General features: G+C 34.4%; 1 protein-coding gene across 4 annotated transcripts in view; it reads left to right on the top strand.

The window, feature by feature from the left end:
- The window catches only part of FSTL5 (follistatin like 5), a 558,399-nt gene that overhangs the window by 185,883 nt on the left and 356,912 nt on the right, over window positions 1-15,604 (top strand). For all 4 annotated transcript variants that reach the window (XM_037058318.1, XM_037058317.1, XM_037058316.1 and 1 more), the window contains exon 4: window positions 1,695-1,943. In XM_037058318.1, coding sequence (XP_036914213.1) covers window positions 1,695-1,943 — 249 coding nt within the window. The remainder of the gene's footprint in view (window positions 1-1,694; window positions 1,944-15,604) is intronic.

Here is a 15,604-nt window from a genome sequence, read left to right as displayed (position 1 = left end):
TTGTTTTTCTTATAACACTTACTCATATCTTTGTCTATTATTTCATGTAGATAGTTTCCACATTCAGGTTCCTAGACTATCTACTAAATAAGTTTTATATTGTTAATTTTTTATAATACCTATCCCCTGTATATTCCACCAGAATTATAAAAATTAATGGGAACAAAACTCAGGCAGAATAATGTAATGGTTAATTACTGAAACAAACATGGGTTTGAAGCCTGGAACTATCACTCACAATTATATTACCTAGGACATTGGAAGTGTCCATTTTTAGCTAGTTTCTTTATTACTTGTAAAACAGGAAACAAATGGAATTTATTTCAAAAGATTGTTGCAAACACCAAAGAAGAAAAATGCTCAGGAAAATGCTTTAGTCAGTATACACAAATGGTGGGTATTATTAAAAGGAGAAACTTGGTTTGAAGATGTATTCTTATTCTTCTCCACTTTAGAGCTGCCTCTCAAAGAACTAACTACATACTAACTATACCGGTGCTGCTTTTTAGTAATTAAAAATATATGCTAAGTAATTATTTAAAAATAAACTCTTTTAGAAGAGATATGTCAGGTTTTGCTAGCTTTCCTGTATTGGAACAATAGGAAGAATTGCCTTAACAAATTAGGAAATTATCACTCTAAAACACCTTGTCAGGGTATTATAAAAACGACAGCAGTGTCGAGCTTTATGGAACATAGAATATTGCTCTCTTGTCTTCACAGCCTCTTCCTCTTCCAATCAATTCCTATCTGTCAAAAATTTTAATAATTAAAAAAATAATAATCCCTGATCTGACCTGACTTCTATTAGGAAGATTTCATTGGTTTTCCTCAAAAATAAATGTTTTTGCCTCTAAAATTCACATAACTTGGAGTCTCCCATGTTACTTTTTTACCCTATAAAATATTTGTTTTAATCATATTATGATTAATCATGTTTAATCATCAACTATTTGTTTTCTGAAATATAAGACTCTTCCAAGCCTAAGCAAACGATCGGTCTCTGAGTGTACTTTTCTTTAGGTATTGCCTTTATTTAATGTGTGGCCCAAGACAACTCTTTTTCTTCCAGTGTAGCACAGAGACACCAAAAGTTTGGATACCACTGGGTCCTCTTTTTACAGATAGACAGGTTGGCACAGAGAAGTAATTTTTTAAAAATATTTTATTTATTTGTTTTTAGAGAGAGGGTAAGGGAAGGAGAAAGAGGGGAAGAGAAACATTAATGTGTGGCTGCCTCTCATGTGTCCTCTGCTGGGGACCTGGCCTGCAACCCAGGCATATACCCTGACTGGGAATCGAACTGGCGACCCTTTGCTTCACAGGACTGTGCTCAATCCACTGAGCCACACCAGCCAGGGCAGAGAAGTAATTTTTTTCCAAGCATGTAAAGCTAGTAAGTGGTAGAGCCAGTACTTGAGCTCAAGCAGCTTCATTTTAGAGACCTTGTTCTAAGGACCACACTACTCACTGGGGAGAAAGAAGAAAGCCCAAGGAGAGAAGGGAAGGGAGGGAAGAACATGGAACGTGTTCTGAAAAGTTCATCTGCTGGTTCTAAGTCCTTTCTCCACTGAGTGCAACTGAACCCTGATTGTACTGTATTTCCCTTAGACAAATGTTTTCACTTGAAACTTTAACAGGAATGTATTATTTGGGCATATGAATCCCAATCATTTTCTATTCTTTATCCTCAGGATTCCATATTCAGAATGGTCCTTTGGGGTCCTGTGAAAATAAATACTGTGGTTTGGGAAGGCACTGTGTTATCAGCAGAGAGACAGGGCAACCAGAATGCGCCTGCATGGACCTTTGCAAACGGCACTACAAACCTGTGTGTGGATCTGATGGAGAGTTCTACAAAAACCACTGTGAAGTGCACAGAGCTGCCTGCCTGAAGAAGCAAAAGATTACCATTGTTCACAATGAAGACTGCTTCTTCAAAGGTAAGTGCAGGGTGGACCTAAATTGCCACCCCTCTCTGGTCTGCCTGCCTGCCTGCCTTCCTTCCTTCCTTCCTTCCTTCCTCTCTCTCTCTCTCTCCTCTCTCTCTCTCTCTCTCTCTCTCTCTCTCTTTCTTTCTTTCATTTTTTTGCCCTTTCCACTAGTGCCTTTAAGTTTAAACTCTAACACAATTTCATATCTGCAAATGTCTGAAACGGGAAAGGAAAAAAAACTATGTGAGCTAAGTTACACTGTGATCACCAAATGTATAAACATTTGCATGGATATAATTCTGAGTCTCAGTTATGAGAACAACGCTGGCCAAAATATGACTCAAAATTTAATATAGCTTACAACATGGCACCATATGGCTGCCCAATCATGCCGTTGTCTGGGGGACGCAGGATGGCCGGCCAACGCAGTCGAGCCGCCAGATCCACCCGGCGAAAAGCACCTGCAGTGGGGCTGTGGGAATAGTGAGGGCCAAGGCATGCTGTGGTAACATCTCATTTCCTCCTGATTAGAAAGGATGGCTTCCTTTATGCCACATAATTCAAATTGTATGGCACCCATAAATGCCCACTAAAATAACTATGAAGAACTCATGCTAAACCTATCTAGTAAATTTGAGATGACCATGACCGAAAATTTAAAGAGTATAGGTATTTATTTTCATGGTACTCAAAATCATTGGTTGTTGATTGTGGAGCAATATTGCTCACTATGTAGTTTGACAAATTATGTTAACGTGCTATAAAAATAAATCATCGAACAGTTTTAAAGTCATTTATTTATTTATAATCTTTTTTATTATTCATGTGTTTATTTGTACTGGACAGAATATTTGCTTGTTGGTAGTCATAACCCAGACTGAAATTCTGATGTGTTAAGTGTACAGGACATTTATTGTTTGAATAGGTCAGTGATCAACCTGATTACTAATCTTTGGATCCCTGTCCCGGTTTCCCAGAATATTCTTGAACTGTATTTACACTTAAAAACTTCTTGGATGTTTTAATTCTTAGCTTAAATTTCTGCTTCAGCTATGTCCTCATACTTCATTTGCTGACCAATAAGATACAATTATTATTCAAAAATTGTTCTTTTTCAAACTTGGTAGGATAAATGAAGTATTCTTTCCAAGGTGAGGAAAAAATTATACACAGAGCTTTTAAATGATACACATGAAATGCTGGGTAGTCATTGTGGCTACTAGAAGCCCTTTGATATAAATGAAGAAAAATATAAAAATAGTTTCCTGACCAGTGTGACCTGTGTGCACCTTTGCTAATGCACAGACAATTTTCTTGTGTAAGATTCTCTTTCTTTATAGAAAGAAGAACAGCTACTTTGGTTTTAAGTTCAACTTATCCCCCTCTTCTATCAAATCTATTTTACAAATAACCAAAATCGATTATATTAACATTGTGCTTTAAAGTTTGTAAATGAGTATTTTTTCTGTAATTTTGATCGGGGATGGAAATTTTTCTATTCTACTGATGCATGGTATTATAAAACTATGTAAATCTATACTATTAAGTTAATTTAGAATCATATTCTCCAGCTGAGATTTCATCCAGCAACACTGAAGAATTGAATATTTATAAATATATGATATTAAATATCATGTGGGAAAATTTAGTGTATTTAATTTTCTGCTTTATTGCTGGATGCTTGGGCATAATGCAAGTCAGTATGTAAATCAGCATAGAGATAGACAAACTGGATATAGCTAAGAATGTTGCCTCCCTTACGAGTATTTACACAATAGTTTCAGAAACTTTGATCCTTCACACTTTTACTAAGCATATTTATTACATCTACCATTAATTCAAAATCATTCTATACAGTGTTAAAATTCCGTGTATTCTCTTCTGGCTTAGTTAACACATTTTCCAGGTCTCAGAATTTGTGGATCTGCTGTTTGTTGGTTGGCTTTGGTGTTTTGCCTAACATATATATCACTCATAAAAGGGCTTTGTATCAGCAGAATGGAAGTAGATAGTATAGAACAAAAGAATAAATTGCCTGTCTTGGTAGTGGGCAGTTGGCTAAGTTTTGGATGTAAAAGAAGACTCTGTATAGCTGTAGGCTTGACATTATGGTGATGGCTAGAGTCAATTCTTGTGGTTGTGAATAATATTTTCTGTAGAACTTCAGCTTTTTATGGTTTCCATGATGGTGCAAAGGAAAAAGCAAATCAAGTTTTGCGGGAACCATCCACATCCATTTGTTTAGGAATTGTTTTGGGGGCTTTTGTACATACTGAAAAGGAGAGTTGAGTAGTTGCAACAGGATAAAGGTGGCCAGCAAAACCTGAAAATTATTTTGTCTGCATCTTTCCAGCAAAAGTTTGCTAACTTCTGCTTTAAAATGTTAATACTGCCTTCCAATTAAAAATTTTAAATGTTTGCAAATCTTTATTATTCTGGATCTTCCTGGCTGTAGTGGACAAACACACATGGTGGAACTCGGCAGAACACACACCCATACACAAATGGATACAAGTAAAACAGGAAATCTGCAGAAGATGGCTGGGCAGTACCAAAGTAGATATCCTGGTTACGATATTGTGCTATTCAGAGGTTGGCAAAAGTAGATTTCGAGTTGTCAGTACAGAAAACACAGTTTATTTTGTATTGTATTTATTATTATTATTATTTTTAAAAGATTTTATTAATTTTAGAGGGAGGGGAAGGGAAGGAGAAAGAGGGATAGAAACATCAATGTGTGGTTGCCTCTCACATACCCCCTACTGGGGACCTGGCCTGCAACCCAGGCATGTGCCCTAGACTGGGAATCAAACCAGTGACCCTCTGATTCGCAGGCCCATGCTCAATCCACTGAGCTATGCCAGCCAGGGTTGTATTTATTAATTATTATATTATTTTCCATTTGATCAACTGTCAAACTGCTTTTGCCTACCCTGTAATTTTGCAGAATGTTTGCCATTGGTAGAAACTGGGTAGAGCATACACGGCTCTCTCTCTAATATCTCTTACAGCAGCATATGACTTTACAATTATGTCAAAATAAAAGAGTTCAATAAAAATAGTACTGGGAAAATACTAGCAGATACTTAAACAATTTTAAAGAAAATGCATTTTGCATTATTTGTTAATTATTTGAACTTTAAGGTAAGTTCTATTTGTTTCACATATTGAATTTATCAGAACCACCTGTGGTATTTTCTTTTAAACATTAAAAATAGAATATGTTTAAAAATAGATTATATTTGTATAAGCATACAGATTAATTCATTTTTTAAAATTTAAGTATTCAGGCTTAAAATACATATATGTTTATATTTATATCTATATGTCTGTATTTATAATTGTATTTGTAACTATAGAGATCTTACTGTTATTTGTGTTAAATATTTGAATGTTTCTGTAGTATGCTCAGCATTTACAATTAGTGACTCTCACATGCAGGTGAATTCACTAAGCATTATCTTTGTGATTTTCATTTTGTGGAACTATAGATAAAACATAAAATACACATATGAACAATATTTTCTAATTTATTTTTATTCACATGTATCTGATTACAAAGAAACTGACTATAATAGGATATAGAATGATATACTATTTGTTTATTGGCATCAAATACTTTATGTTGATACTTTCTGGTTTTCCATGATGCCTAGCTATTCATTATAATGATGGCTATTTCTCATCCTCACCCCCACCCCCAAAGCACTTTTGTAACTGCTGGAATTCCATGTCACTTATAACAGGTCCAATTTCCTCTCACCCTGACCCCAAGTCAGTCTGTCACACGTGGCAGAATTTACTTACTCAGAGTATAGACATAAGCTGGAGTAAGAAACTCAATATGTAACCCGTGCCAAATGGAGAATTAAATCTTTTATGAGAAAGTCAATTGAACTGAAACCCTTTTGCCATTTACTGTGTTGAGAATAAAACTGCCATAAAGGCAAATGTTCTGTGCACTTAAATGTGTATCACAAACAATAACGACTTGGGAAATATGGTTTTATGGCTATATGTGTGCTCTTTGAATGAGGTATGACATTGTATTCTTTTTCATTGGTACAATCTGGAGAGACATTTATATCCCATGTTTTAAAATTAGATCTATTATCCAAACTTTTTAAAAAATGTTGGGGCTTGTAGAATTTAGTCTTAAAACTAGGCTGCCAATGATATTTAAAATATTTTAGTATATGTAATGCTCTAATCCACACTCGCTTTCAGATGGCTTTAAAAAAAAAGTATACCTTAGTAAAGATTCTATTTTTTTTAAAGATTTTATTTATTTATATATCTCTAGAGGGGAAGGAGAAAGGGAGAGAAACATCAATGTATGGTTGCTTTTTGTGCATCCCATGCTGGTAGTTAGCCTGCAAGGAACTGGCCTGCAACCCAGGCATGTGCCCTGACTGGGAATCGAACCGTGATCATCTGGTTCGCAGGCCCACGCTCAATCCACTGAGCTACGCCGGCCAGGGCTAAAGATTCTATTTTATGTGCAAAGTCTTTTCTACTATTTCATGAAAGATTATAATCTTAAAAATATATGAAGTTTCTTTTTATCTTATTTATTTATTAGTTAAATGAAATATTATTTAATTTACTCTCAACTATAATAGCTATTAGATATATAACAGTGTTATTTTACTCTCCTCATCTCCACCAAAAACAAAACAAAACAAAAACAACTTTTTTGACTAAGTTGCTGTCTTATTGCATTTAATTTTTTTAAAATTTCCCTGCTTGTGACATGTAGGAAGTAAATGTAACTTTCACATACACACATAGTCTTATCTTGTTTTCATACATTTTTATGCTCTACCATTTTTCTTCAGTTTCAAGTTATAAAATAAATATTTTAGTTTAATATTTTATTTCACATTTTCTATGGCTGTATGAATATTTCATTAATAGTTATAAGCACAATATTCAATAGTGACAGAAAAAAATGAGAACATTAGTTTGAACAATTTGTCTTTTATCTTGAAGCTGTTTAAATACTGTATCAGTCATTACCTCTCACTGACACCTTCACTTATCATGTTTATTTGCTCAGTATCCTATTTTCAAATGCTGAATGTGATTTTTCTGTAGCTTACAAAGTGAAGAACTTTTTTACAACTATTATTTTTCAAGGTAGTTGATATGTCCTCTTTGATATATATATATATATATATATACACATTTAGCCAAAACGGGGTAATGGAAAACTTTTCACACATTAGGCATGGTATATGTAATTGAGGATAAAAATGTTCTATCAAAAATGTAGTTGAATGTTGTCCTCTATTAGTTTGATTTACATTTCACTTTTAAAATTCTTTCTAAGGGGGTGCCTATGGATATTTCAGAGAACATTTGAAAACGTATTAATGACAAAAATGTAAAAGTAAATGGGAAAGTGATAAGCTTTGCATGTGGTTATCATGCAGACAATGATGTAAAAAAATAAAACCTTTTTTGTAGGGAATAATATTAAATAAAGGAGATTTGGCACTTTCCAGAACAATAAAATGAGGAGGTAATTATCAATGTTGTTCCTTTGATATTGGTTAGGCCAAGTATAAGGAGTGTCTTTAATTTTTAAGTGTTAAGTTAACTGAATGCATTAATATGCAATAAGTTTATTTTTGATTAAAAAACACATTATCTCAATATAAAGTATTGATTAACTTTGTCGTTACAGTATAGCTTCAATTTTGGGTGGTATATGCTCAGAGAGATGTGATACATTTCATGTGTTCTCTTATGTAATCACTTTAACAACTCATTTCCATATGTTTCCCTCATTAATATGTGAATTTCTGGTAGTTTCCATAATAGTCTTTCTAAAGCCCCCAAACCTGAACTCTAGACATTAGTGATGATTACATTTTGTCAGTACTTTTTCCTCTTTGCATATCTAAAGAGCTTACCGGTGATCACAAATTTCTTTAATAGACTTGACTGCTAGGCCAAGGTTAAACTAAAGTCCATGATATGTAGAAACAAAATTTGAGTATAGTTTTAATATGCATTATGGATAACACGTTTATCTCCATTTTTTTCAAGCTATAACACATAATATGGGTTATAAAGAAAAGACAGTAACACATTGCCCTAACATCAACTTCGTAGTGAGCATTTCTTAACAGAAATTATCACTTCATTTGTTTCTACCAAAAATCAATGACTTTCAAAAATCCATAATAATTAAACATAGAAATATAATTTAAAAAGAATAGTGAATTTAGACAACTGATAATGTATCCAAAAATTACATCCCAAAGGTTCAGAATAAGTTAGGTCCTGGATAGGTCTTACTTGCTGCCACGTATTTAAATCACATCACTGTAACTCTAAAGTACACAGGTGAAAGTGTGAAAATCTGTGTTTTAAGGGTCTGTGAGTAACCCTTAAAATGATAGAGATAACAACTTGATTATCATTAGGTGAGAGAACCAGGCAGAAGATTAAATTACAGTAGTCAGACAAATTAAAATGTACAACTGATGTCAGAATAATAAATTTTGGGTCTTGGCGGATTCATAGAAAAATAACTAAAATGGTGTTAGTTGTAGAACAACGAAGTAAAAAATAAGTTTTGCCAAGGCTGGGCAGTTTTTTTTTGTTTGTTTTTGTTTGTTTTTAGATAAGACTAGAATTTGTTCCTTCAGAGGAGCCAGGTGAAAGCTATAAGGTCAATTAGAACCTTATTTCGGGTGCCCAAAAGAAAGATTGAGATGATGGGGTTCAAAACAAGATGACAAAAAGGCCGATGGCGGAACAGAGTTGTGTGATTGCCTTAATTTCCTGTGGGCTGGACACAGAGTTTAGGGAATTAAAGAAATAAGCTAAGAAAAAAAAACAAAAACAAAAACAAAAAAGTGATTTGAGGAGTCATTTAGTGAAATGTGAAGCATTGGGAGATTCACACATTTAGAAAGAATATTTATACAAATACATATGCATTGACGGTTACTTAAATTTGAATCCTTTTTAGACATGCGAGGGAAGGTGTCATTTATGCAGGTGGATATGAGTCAGAAAATCAAAGGAGAGTTTGGAGTCAGATTCGTACATTTACCAGTTGTATTTATATTAGTAAAGAGACAGGGCAGGGTACTCTGTAGTTGAGATCAACCAAGAGTGAGTGCACAATGGGAAGCAGAGAGTTGAGGATGGAGCTCTGTTGTATTTCATCTTTGAACAGTCAGGATGGGGAGGAAAAACAAGCAAGGGAGACAAATGCGTAGTCACCAGCGACAGAGGGGGAAAAAAGGCACTGCAAATACACAGAAGCTATGTAAGAAAGTTTTTTTGTGGCGCACAAAATGACAAGCCAAATTAAATGACAAGCCAAATTAAATGTTGCCAATATCAAGTATGATATGGTGAGAATTGGGAAATGATCATTAGATTTGGAAAGATTAAGGCCATGGTTAACTTTGGTAAGATTATATGAGAGAAATTGAAGTAGAGGAAGTGAGATAGCAAGAACAGAAAGTTCATTGGAAAAGTGTTTCTCTAAAGAAAAGCAGATATACATGGGCATGTATAGTGCAGATATAGACACATATACATTGGTGAGGATAGAAATATGTGAATGGGAATAATGAAACGGAAAAATGTATAAAGCAAGAAAAAGAGGAGGCAATTGTCAGAAAGAATGTGATCCAAGAAATGAGAGGCAGATTTGGCTTTAGTTGAGAATATCCAATCAGAAGAAAAGGAAAATAAGACCTTTCAGGTGCAGGTAGATAGATGTATTATATGATATAAAAGTTTGTTGTCCCCATCTGGTTTCTTAGATTTTCATAATGATGTAAGAAATGGATCATCAGTTGAAAGTGACAGAAAAGGTGGTTATGGAGATTTAAGGAAATGACAAAAGGACTATAAAAAGATTTGCAACAATTTTTAGAAACAGAACGGTACCTCTGTTTATAAATTTAATGTGAGAATAGTTTTTTTCGGTTGTGTATTTTTCTACAATGTAGTCAGCTGCTTAGGTTAAGGAGTTGAGAAGATGAAGAATTAGGTTTAACCAGGACTTTTATTTTTCTAGAAAATTATTATAGATAAAGAAATAGTTCAAAGCCATATTTTCACCTCTCTCAGAGGCAATATGTTATATATGTTATGTCGTATATGCCTTGCTATGTATACCTACTGTACTATCCCCAGATCTCAGGCTGGGTATCTTTTGCCTCAGGTGGCAAATAGAACAGAATGAATTCCCCAACCATCTCTACATCCTGAAAATTGTATTACATATTTTGGCTTAACTTCCTAATGCTAACATCCACTTCACAACTCTGCCTCTTAGTTAAAATATCCAGTAATGAAATCTGTTGTGATAGAGTTGGCCAGGCCACACCTTTCTGAGGTATTTGAAGCGTATGGGCCAACAGTAGCTGACCTATATGCTTTTATTTCAATGGCTTTCCATCTCTGATTGATTAGCAGTCATTATGATGGGTATAGGGGAAAGTTATACAATAATTTTTACATATGAAAAAAGGACTATTGGCATGTAACTCCAACAAGGGTGTGGATGGGAAATTATCTTGAAACACATCTAAACATATCACTTTATTATTAATGCTATAGGAAAGCTATGAGTTATCCAGAAAACTGCAAAGGTTGTTCTTGATAACCATTGCAGCGAGGTTGCACTTTGATAACTGAAAGTGCTTTATTTGGTCAAGTCAATGATTTGAAAGCTTGAGGCAGCTCAAACATTTTCTGCTATTTCCACATTTAAAATACATTTATTTCTTTTATATGTTTTAATCAATCTGACTCCTGATAATGTCGGAATACAGATTGACTTAGTGTGAATGTTCCCAGCATTGTTGGCATTTAATTCATTTTTTTTTGAAATAATTTTTTTCCTGAGAAAGGAAGAAAATGCTATTAAAAATTAAGAAAGATACATGAGCCTTTGATGAATATAATTGGGCATGAGTATAACTAATTTAAAGGAATAATTCTCTATATAGACTTGGTTAATTTTTAAAATGCTCAAAATTTTACAGGTTTGTTAAGAGGCTTCGGGCAATAATATATGTAACGTAACAAAAAATAAAATACATGCACATGTAAACCACGGAATCTACCTTTTGTTTAGTGAAGCACGTTCTTCCCATGGTGTGTAAGTACCCCCTTGCTTCCCGTTGGTTTCTGTGGATGCTTAGATGTTGCTCTTGGCAGTTATTATTCCTGAGGATAAGGTCCAAATGATAGAGAGCAGGGATCCGTAAGAACCATATTGAACGAGAACTGAGACAATCAAATTAAGAAAACAACAAAAGGAAGTTGAAACTCAAAAGAAATGTGCGAAGAGCTAATTTCCCCTTCTCCTCCAGCATGTTGACTCCGGCAGCTTTGAAAGGCACTGCATGTTGCTTTGATATACAGGCAGGGATCCTGTGTAAGGATTTATATCCTCAGCCTTACTACGTTTATTCTACCAATCTAGGAGATTCTGGCCATTCGCTCTACTTTCGGGTAAGTGAGGGTATCATATAAAGTGCAGTGATGTAGTATAGAAGCAAATGCATACATAGAACACCAGAGAACCGAATAACTGTGTATGTGGAACAAGGAACATTTTGATAGGTTGAGGATGGTCAGGGGGAGAAAGACTTTTGGAACTACTCATTTGCATGGTATCTCTCTCATCATTGGGCATTCGTCTTCCCCCAGACAAGTACAGAATAGTACATTAGAGCTCTAGCTTTGAGTTAGACTTTGTATGCTTTATCAGAAGCCATAATTTACTTTGTCAATCCCCTCGTTTGCTTATTTTTAAAATATGCACATGTGTGTAAATTAATTATACAAGACAAAACTGATCATTGTTTATTTACACTTGAAAAACACTAGTAGGCCTAAATCAGTGGCGCTTTTAGTGAATATAAAAGAACATGTAAGTTGATATGAATGTGTTTTCCAGTATTCAGAATAATAAATAAGGCATTTAGCTGAGATGACTGTCTACAAACATAAGAGTGTGACTTCGGGGTTTAATTAAATTTATGTCAAACTTATTTTCAAATCCTAGGGAATAATATGCTTGAATAATATAGCACATGCTTTGGCCTTTAGAAATTTTAACAAGTAGAAACATTTACTCGGCACACTGGCACAATCTCCGTAACTCAGTATACAACACAGCAACAACTTCATTCGTTATTTCTGCGGTCAATACACACACTGACTCCTGTATGAATTTGTCAGGGCTGCATCTGCGTCTCCCAGAAACACCAGGGGTTGCAGTGTGTTTCATTTAAACATAAGTGTATAAAGAAAAGATTATGCCAGGCCCTTCCTATGTAGTGTTAATTATTTCAACATCAGAGTACTACACAAAATAAATAAACAAGGAGGACAAAGTAATAAATAGAAATCTTAGCTAGATATCCAGACACCATCTCACAAGCAATCGTGGGCAGAAGGTGGCTATCGTTGACTTCAGGTCATCCTGAATAGTTAGAATATCGACTTCTAGATGGAGAAGATGATTTGTTAGTCAGAAACAGAGCTTCTCTTCACCCCACTCCCTCCACGTACATCCTCACCCGCAACCCCAAAGGGACCATTACTGTCTCATACTTGAAAGCAGCAGCCTGGCACAGATAAATCCTTACACTGCGGCTTTTGGAAGACGTCAAGGCATTGACCCATTTACAATCCAATCTTCTGGCCCTATTTCTTCAAAGCAGCTCAGAGGGACCAAACTGTTAAGTGCTTAAAAATTAGCCTCTATTCCAACCTTTTTCAGATCAAATTAGAGTGATTGGATCAATTTCAGCTCGAGCCTCTAGCTATTTCAAAAATCTATCTCCTTTTTAGCAAAGCCCCTAACCCGAATCCCTTTGTCTTTGCCATTCTACTGCTATTACTTCTTTCCTAACTCTTGCATATCGGAGTAATCTCTTTGCTTCATGTCACAGCCAACAACTGGTAAGGAAGAATAAAGTGATGATTACACTTAATATCAGTGAGTATCCATTATATGTGTTTGAATCTGACTGGTTTCTTGTAATTTTCTTGGGACACTTAGAAATACCTTGTCCTCGGGACATACAAGTCTCTTTTCCATTCTTCTGCCACACAATCTGTCTTGTCTACTGACCCAGGAGTTTGGAAGTTTGCCTCTAAAGTTATCAGAAGTCTAGCATGCTGAGCTATACTTGCAGAGTTTATATGCCAAAATCAGAGATTAAAACATTGTCTAAAGTGAGTCCTCCAGGAACGTCCAGGTCCAGTCACATTGCAGGCTCGAAAAAGCCTGTTTTACAAACCTGTCTATTCCTACTTCTCTTCTGTTTGGTTGTGCTTCGAATGCTCAGTGTTTTCAAAAGTCAACAAATCTCAGCCAGAGATCCACTTGTCCACTCCATCATATGCCTCTGGTTTGGGGATATCGCTGGCAAATATTATACATGTTCTTCATTTATACCTATCTGTGCATTCCCAAAGTCCTCACAGCAACAGAATAAATGATGTTTTGTTGGGTTTGTTTTGCTTTATCTAAGCTACACATACAATTATAATCTTCTTGCAAAATAAATGTTCCTAATTTCCTTTATATTCATATACAAGCCTTATCCTTGGCTTTCCTTTCCACAGTTTCAGTTACCTTGTGGTCAATCATGTTCTGAAAATATTACATGGAAAACTCCAGAAATTGATAATGCCTAAATTTTAAATAACTAGCCATTCTTAGTAGCATGATAAAATCTCTCCACGTGCACTCTGCCCCACCCCTCATATATCTCCTCTTTGACCAGCCCTTCCACATTGTAAATGCTCCCCACCCATCAGTCACTTGGTAGCTGTCTTAGTTGTCAGATCATCAGATTCACTGTTGTATTATCACAGTGCTTATGTTCAAGTAATCTTTATTTCTCATGATAATGGTCCCAAAGCACATGAAGAGTGATGCTGCAGTGCAGATATGCTTGTTAAGTGAAAAGAAGAAAATTCTTGATTTAAGGAAAGGAAAAAACTCATGCTGATGTTGCTTACATCTAAGGTGCAAAAGAATTTTCTGTTCCTGAAATTGTAAAAAAGAAAAAAGAAATCTGTGCAAATTTGCTGAGAGATCCCATTCATATAGCTTTTGTTACAGTACATTGTTATCATTGTTCTACATTATTATTAGTTATTGTTTGTTAATCTCTTACTCTGCCTAATTTATAAGTTAAAGTTTGTCATAACTATATGTGTATAGGAAAAAACATATATATGTAAATATGTGAAAAAACATATATGTAGAAAAAAATATGTGTGTGTGTGTTTGGGTAGTATATGCAGCTTCAGGCCTCCAGTGTGGGTCTTGCAACAGATCTCTCATGGATAAGAGGGGAAGGCTATAATAGAACCAGGCCATTCAAGAGACTTTTTCCTGAAAACAAAGTGTCTGTGATGTGTAGCAGCATCTCTAGAGAAGCATAACAAGCTCAGTTATTTCTGACCAAACACCACCTATTACATTGCAGATACATGGTATTTCCCACTAAAATTGCCTATAACATTTGTCACTAAATTAAATAATAATTAAAATAGCTATAATGTGAAAGAGCATCTATAATGTGATTATTAATTGACAAAATATGTTTTTTGCTAGTTTATTATGAAGTGAATATTTTTGCTTTACATATCTCATTATGGGTGAGAGTAATTTTTCATCTGATTTACTTATAAAGTGAATTTTTATATAACAGTTTGGTTAAGTGCAATAATATAACTGTGATAGTTATATAATAAATTTATAATAGGCAACAATTACATATTTCATATATATGTTTATATACATACATACTAATGCATGTATGTATATAAATATATGAAACTAACATTTACAGCAACTTTAGTAATCTTTATTTTTCCAGATATGATCACAATAGAACAATGACTTTTTAAAAGACTGTCAAGACTGTAGTGCCGATATGCCTCAGCACTTGACTGGCTGAGAATTCAGTGATTTTAATATAAAATAAATAAATATACTACCAGAAATAGTAATATTCATATCTTAGGCAAATCAGTATTACTTTTTACATTTTTTATTGAGAGAAGATATGTGTGTGTGTCTTGGGTTCCTTTTTTATTGTTTCTTTGTTTTCCTAAGAGTATCACATACACATCCTTAATGCTGTGGGTTTCTGCTGCGTACCAAACATGCCCTTACTCCTGAAGAAAATTTTACAAAACTAGACACTTTTCAGTTTATTATACACACTAAACACTATCAGTGTTGCTTTGTATAACTATCTAGAATAAAGTAAATCTTCAACAATAAATTTTACTTATTCTGATAAAAAATAAATAGAATATTTTAAATAATTAGCTCTCAGCAGCACTAAAATAAATAACGAGTCAAATTTTGTGGAAATAAAGTTTCTGTTTTTAATTATCAAATCATAAAGCATTTGAATGAAATAAATTTTGAGCCACTAAAGAAATGATCTTCTTGAATCCTTAACTTTAAGTCCCCAAATCATCTCTCTTATGTTTTGCGCCTGTAATTTTATGCTGAGATAGAAGCACCAACGCCTATGAGTTTAACAAACTTCATCCAAATTTTTGCTTACTTGTGAACTGCTAAGTTGTCAAATCTGAAAATTCTAATGAAAGTTGAAAAAAAAGAAGCCTATTCTTTACAGTCTTAGAAT

Source organism: Sturnira hondurensis, unplaced genomic scaffold (genome assembly GCF_014824575.4).
Source record: "Sturnira hondurensis isolate 20B ecotype Veracruz unplaced genomic scaffold, ASM1482457v3 Scaffold0010128, whole genome shotgun sequence".
NCBI lineage: Eukaryota > Metazoa > Chordata > Mammalia > Chiroptera > Phyllostomidae > Sturnira > Sturnira hondurensis.
Note: the sequence above shows the minus strand (reverse complement) of the source record. Positions and strands in the feature narration are given on the sequence as shown.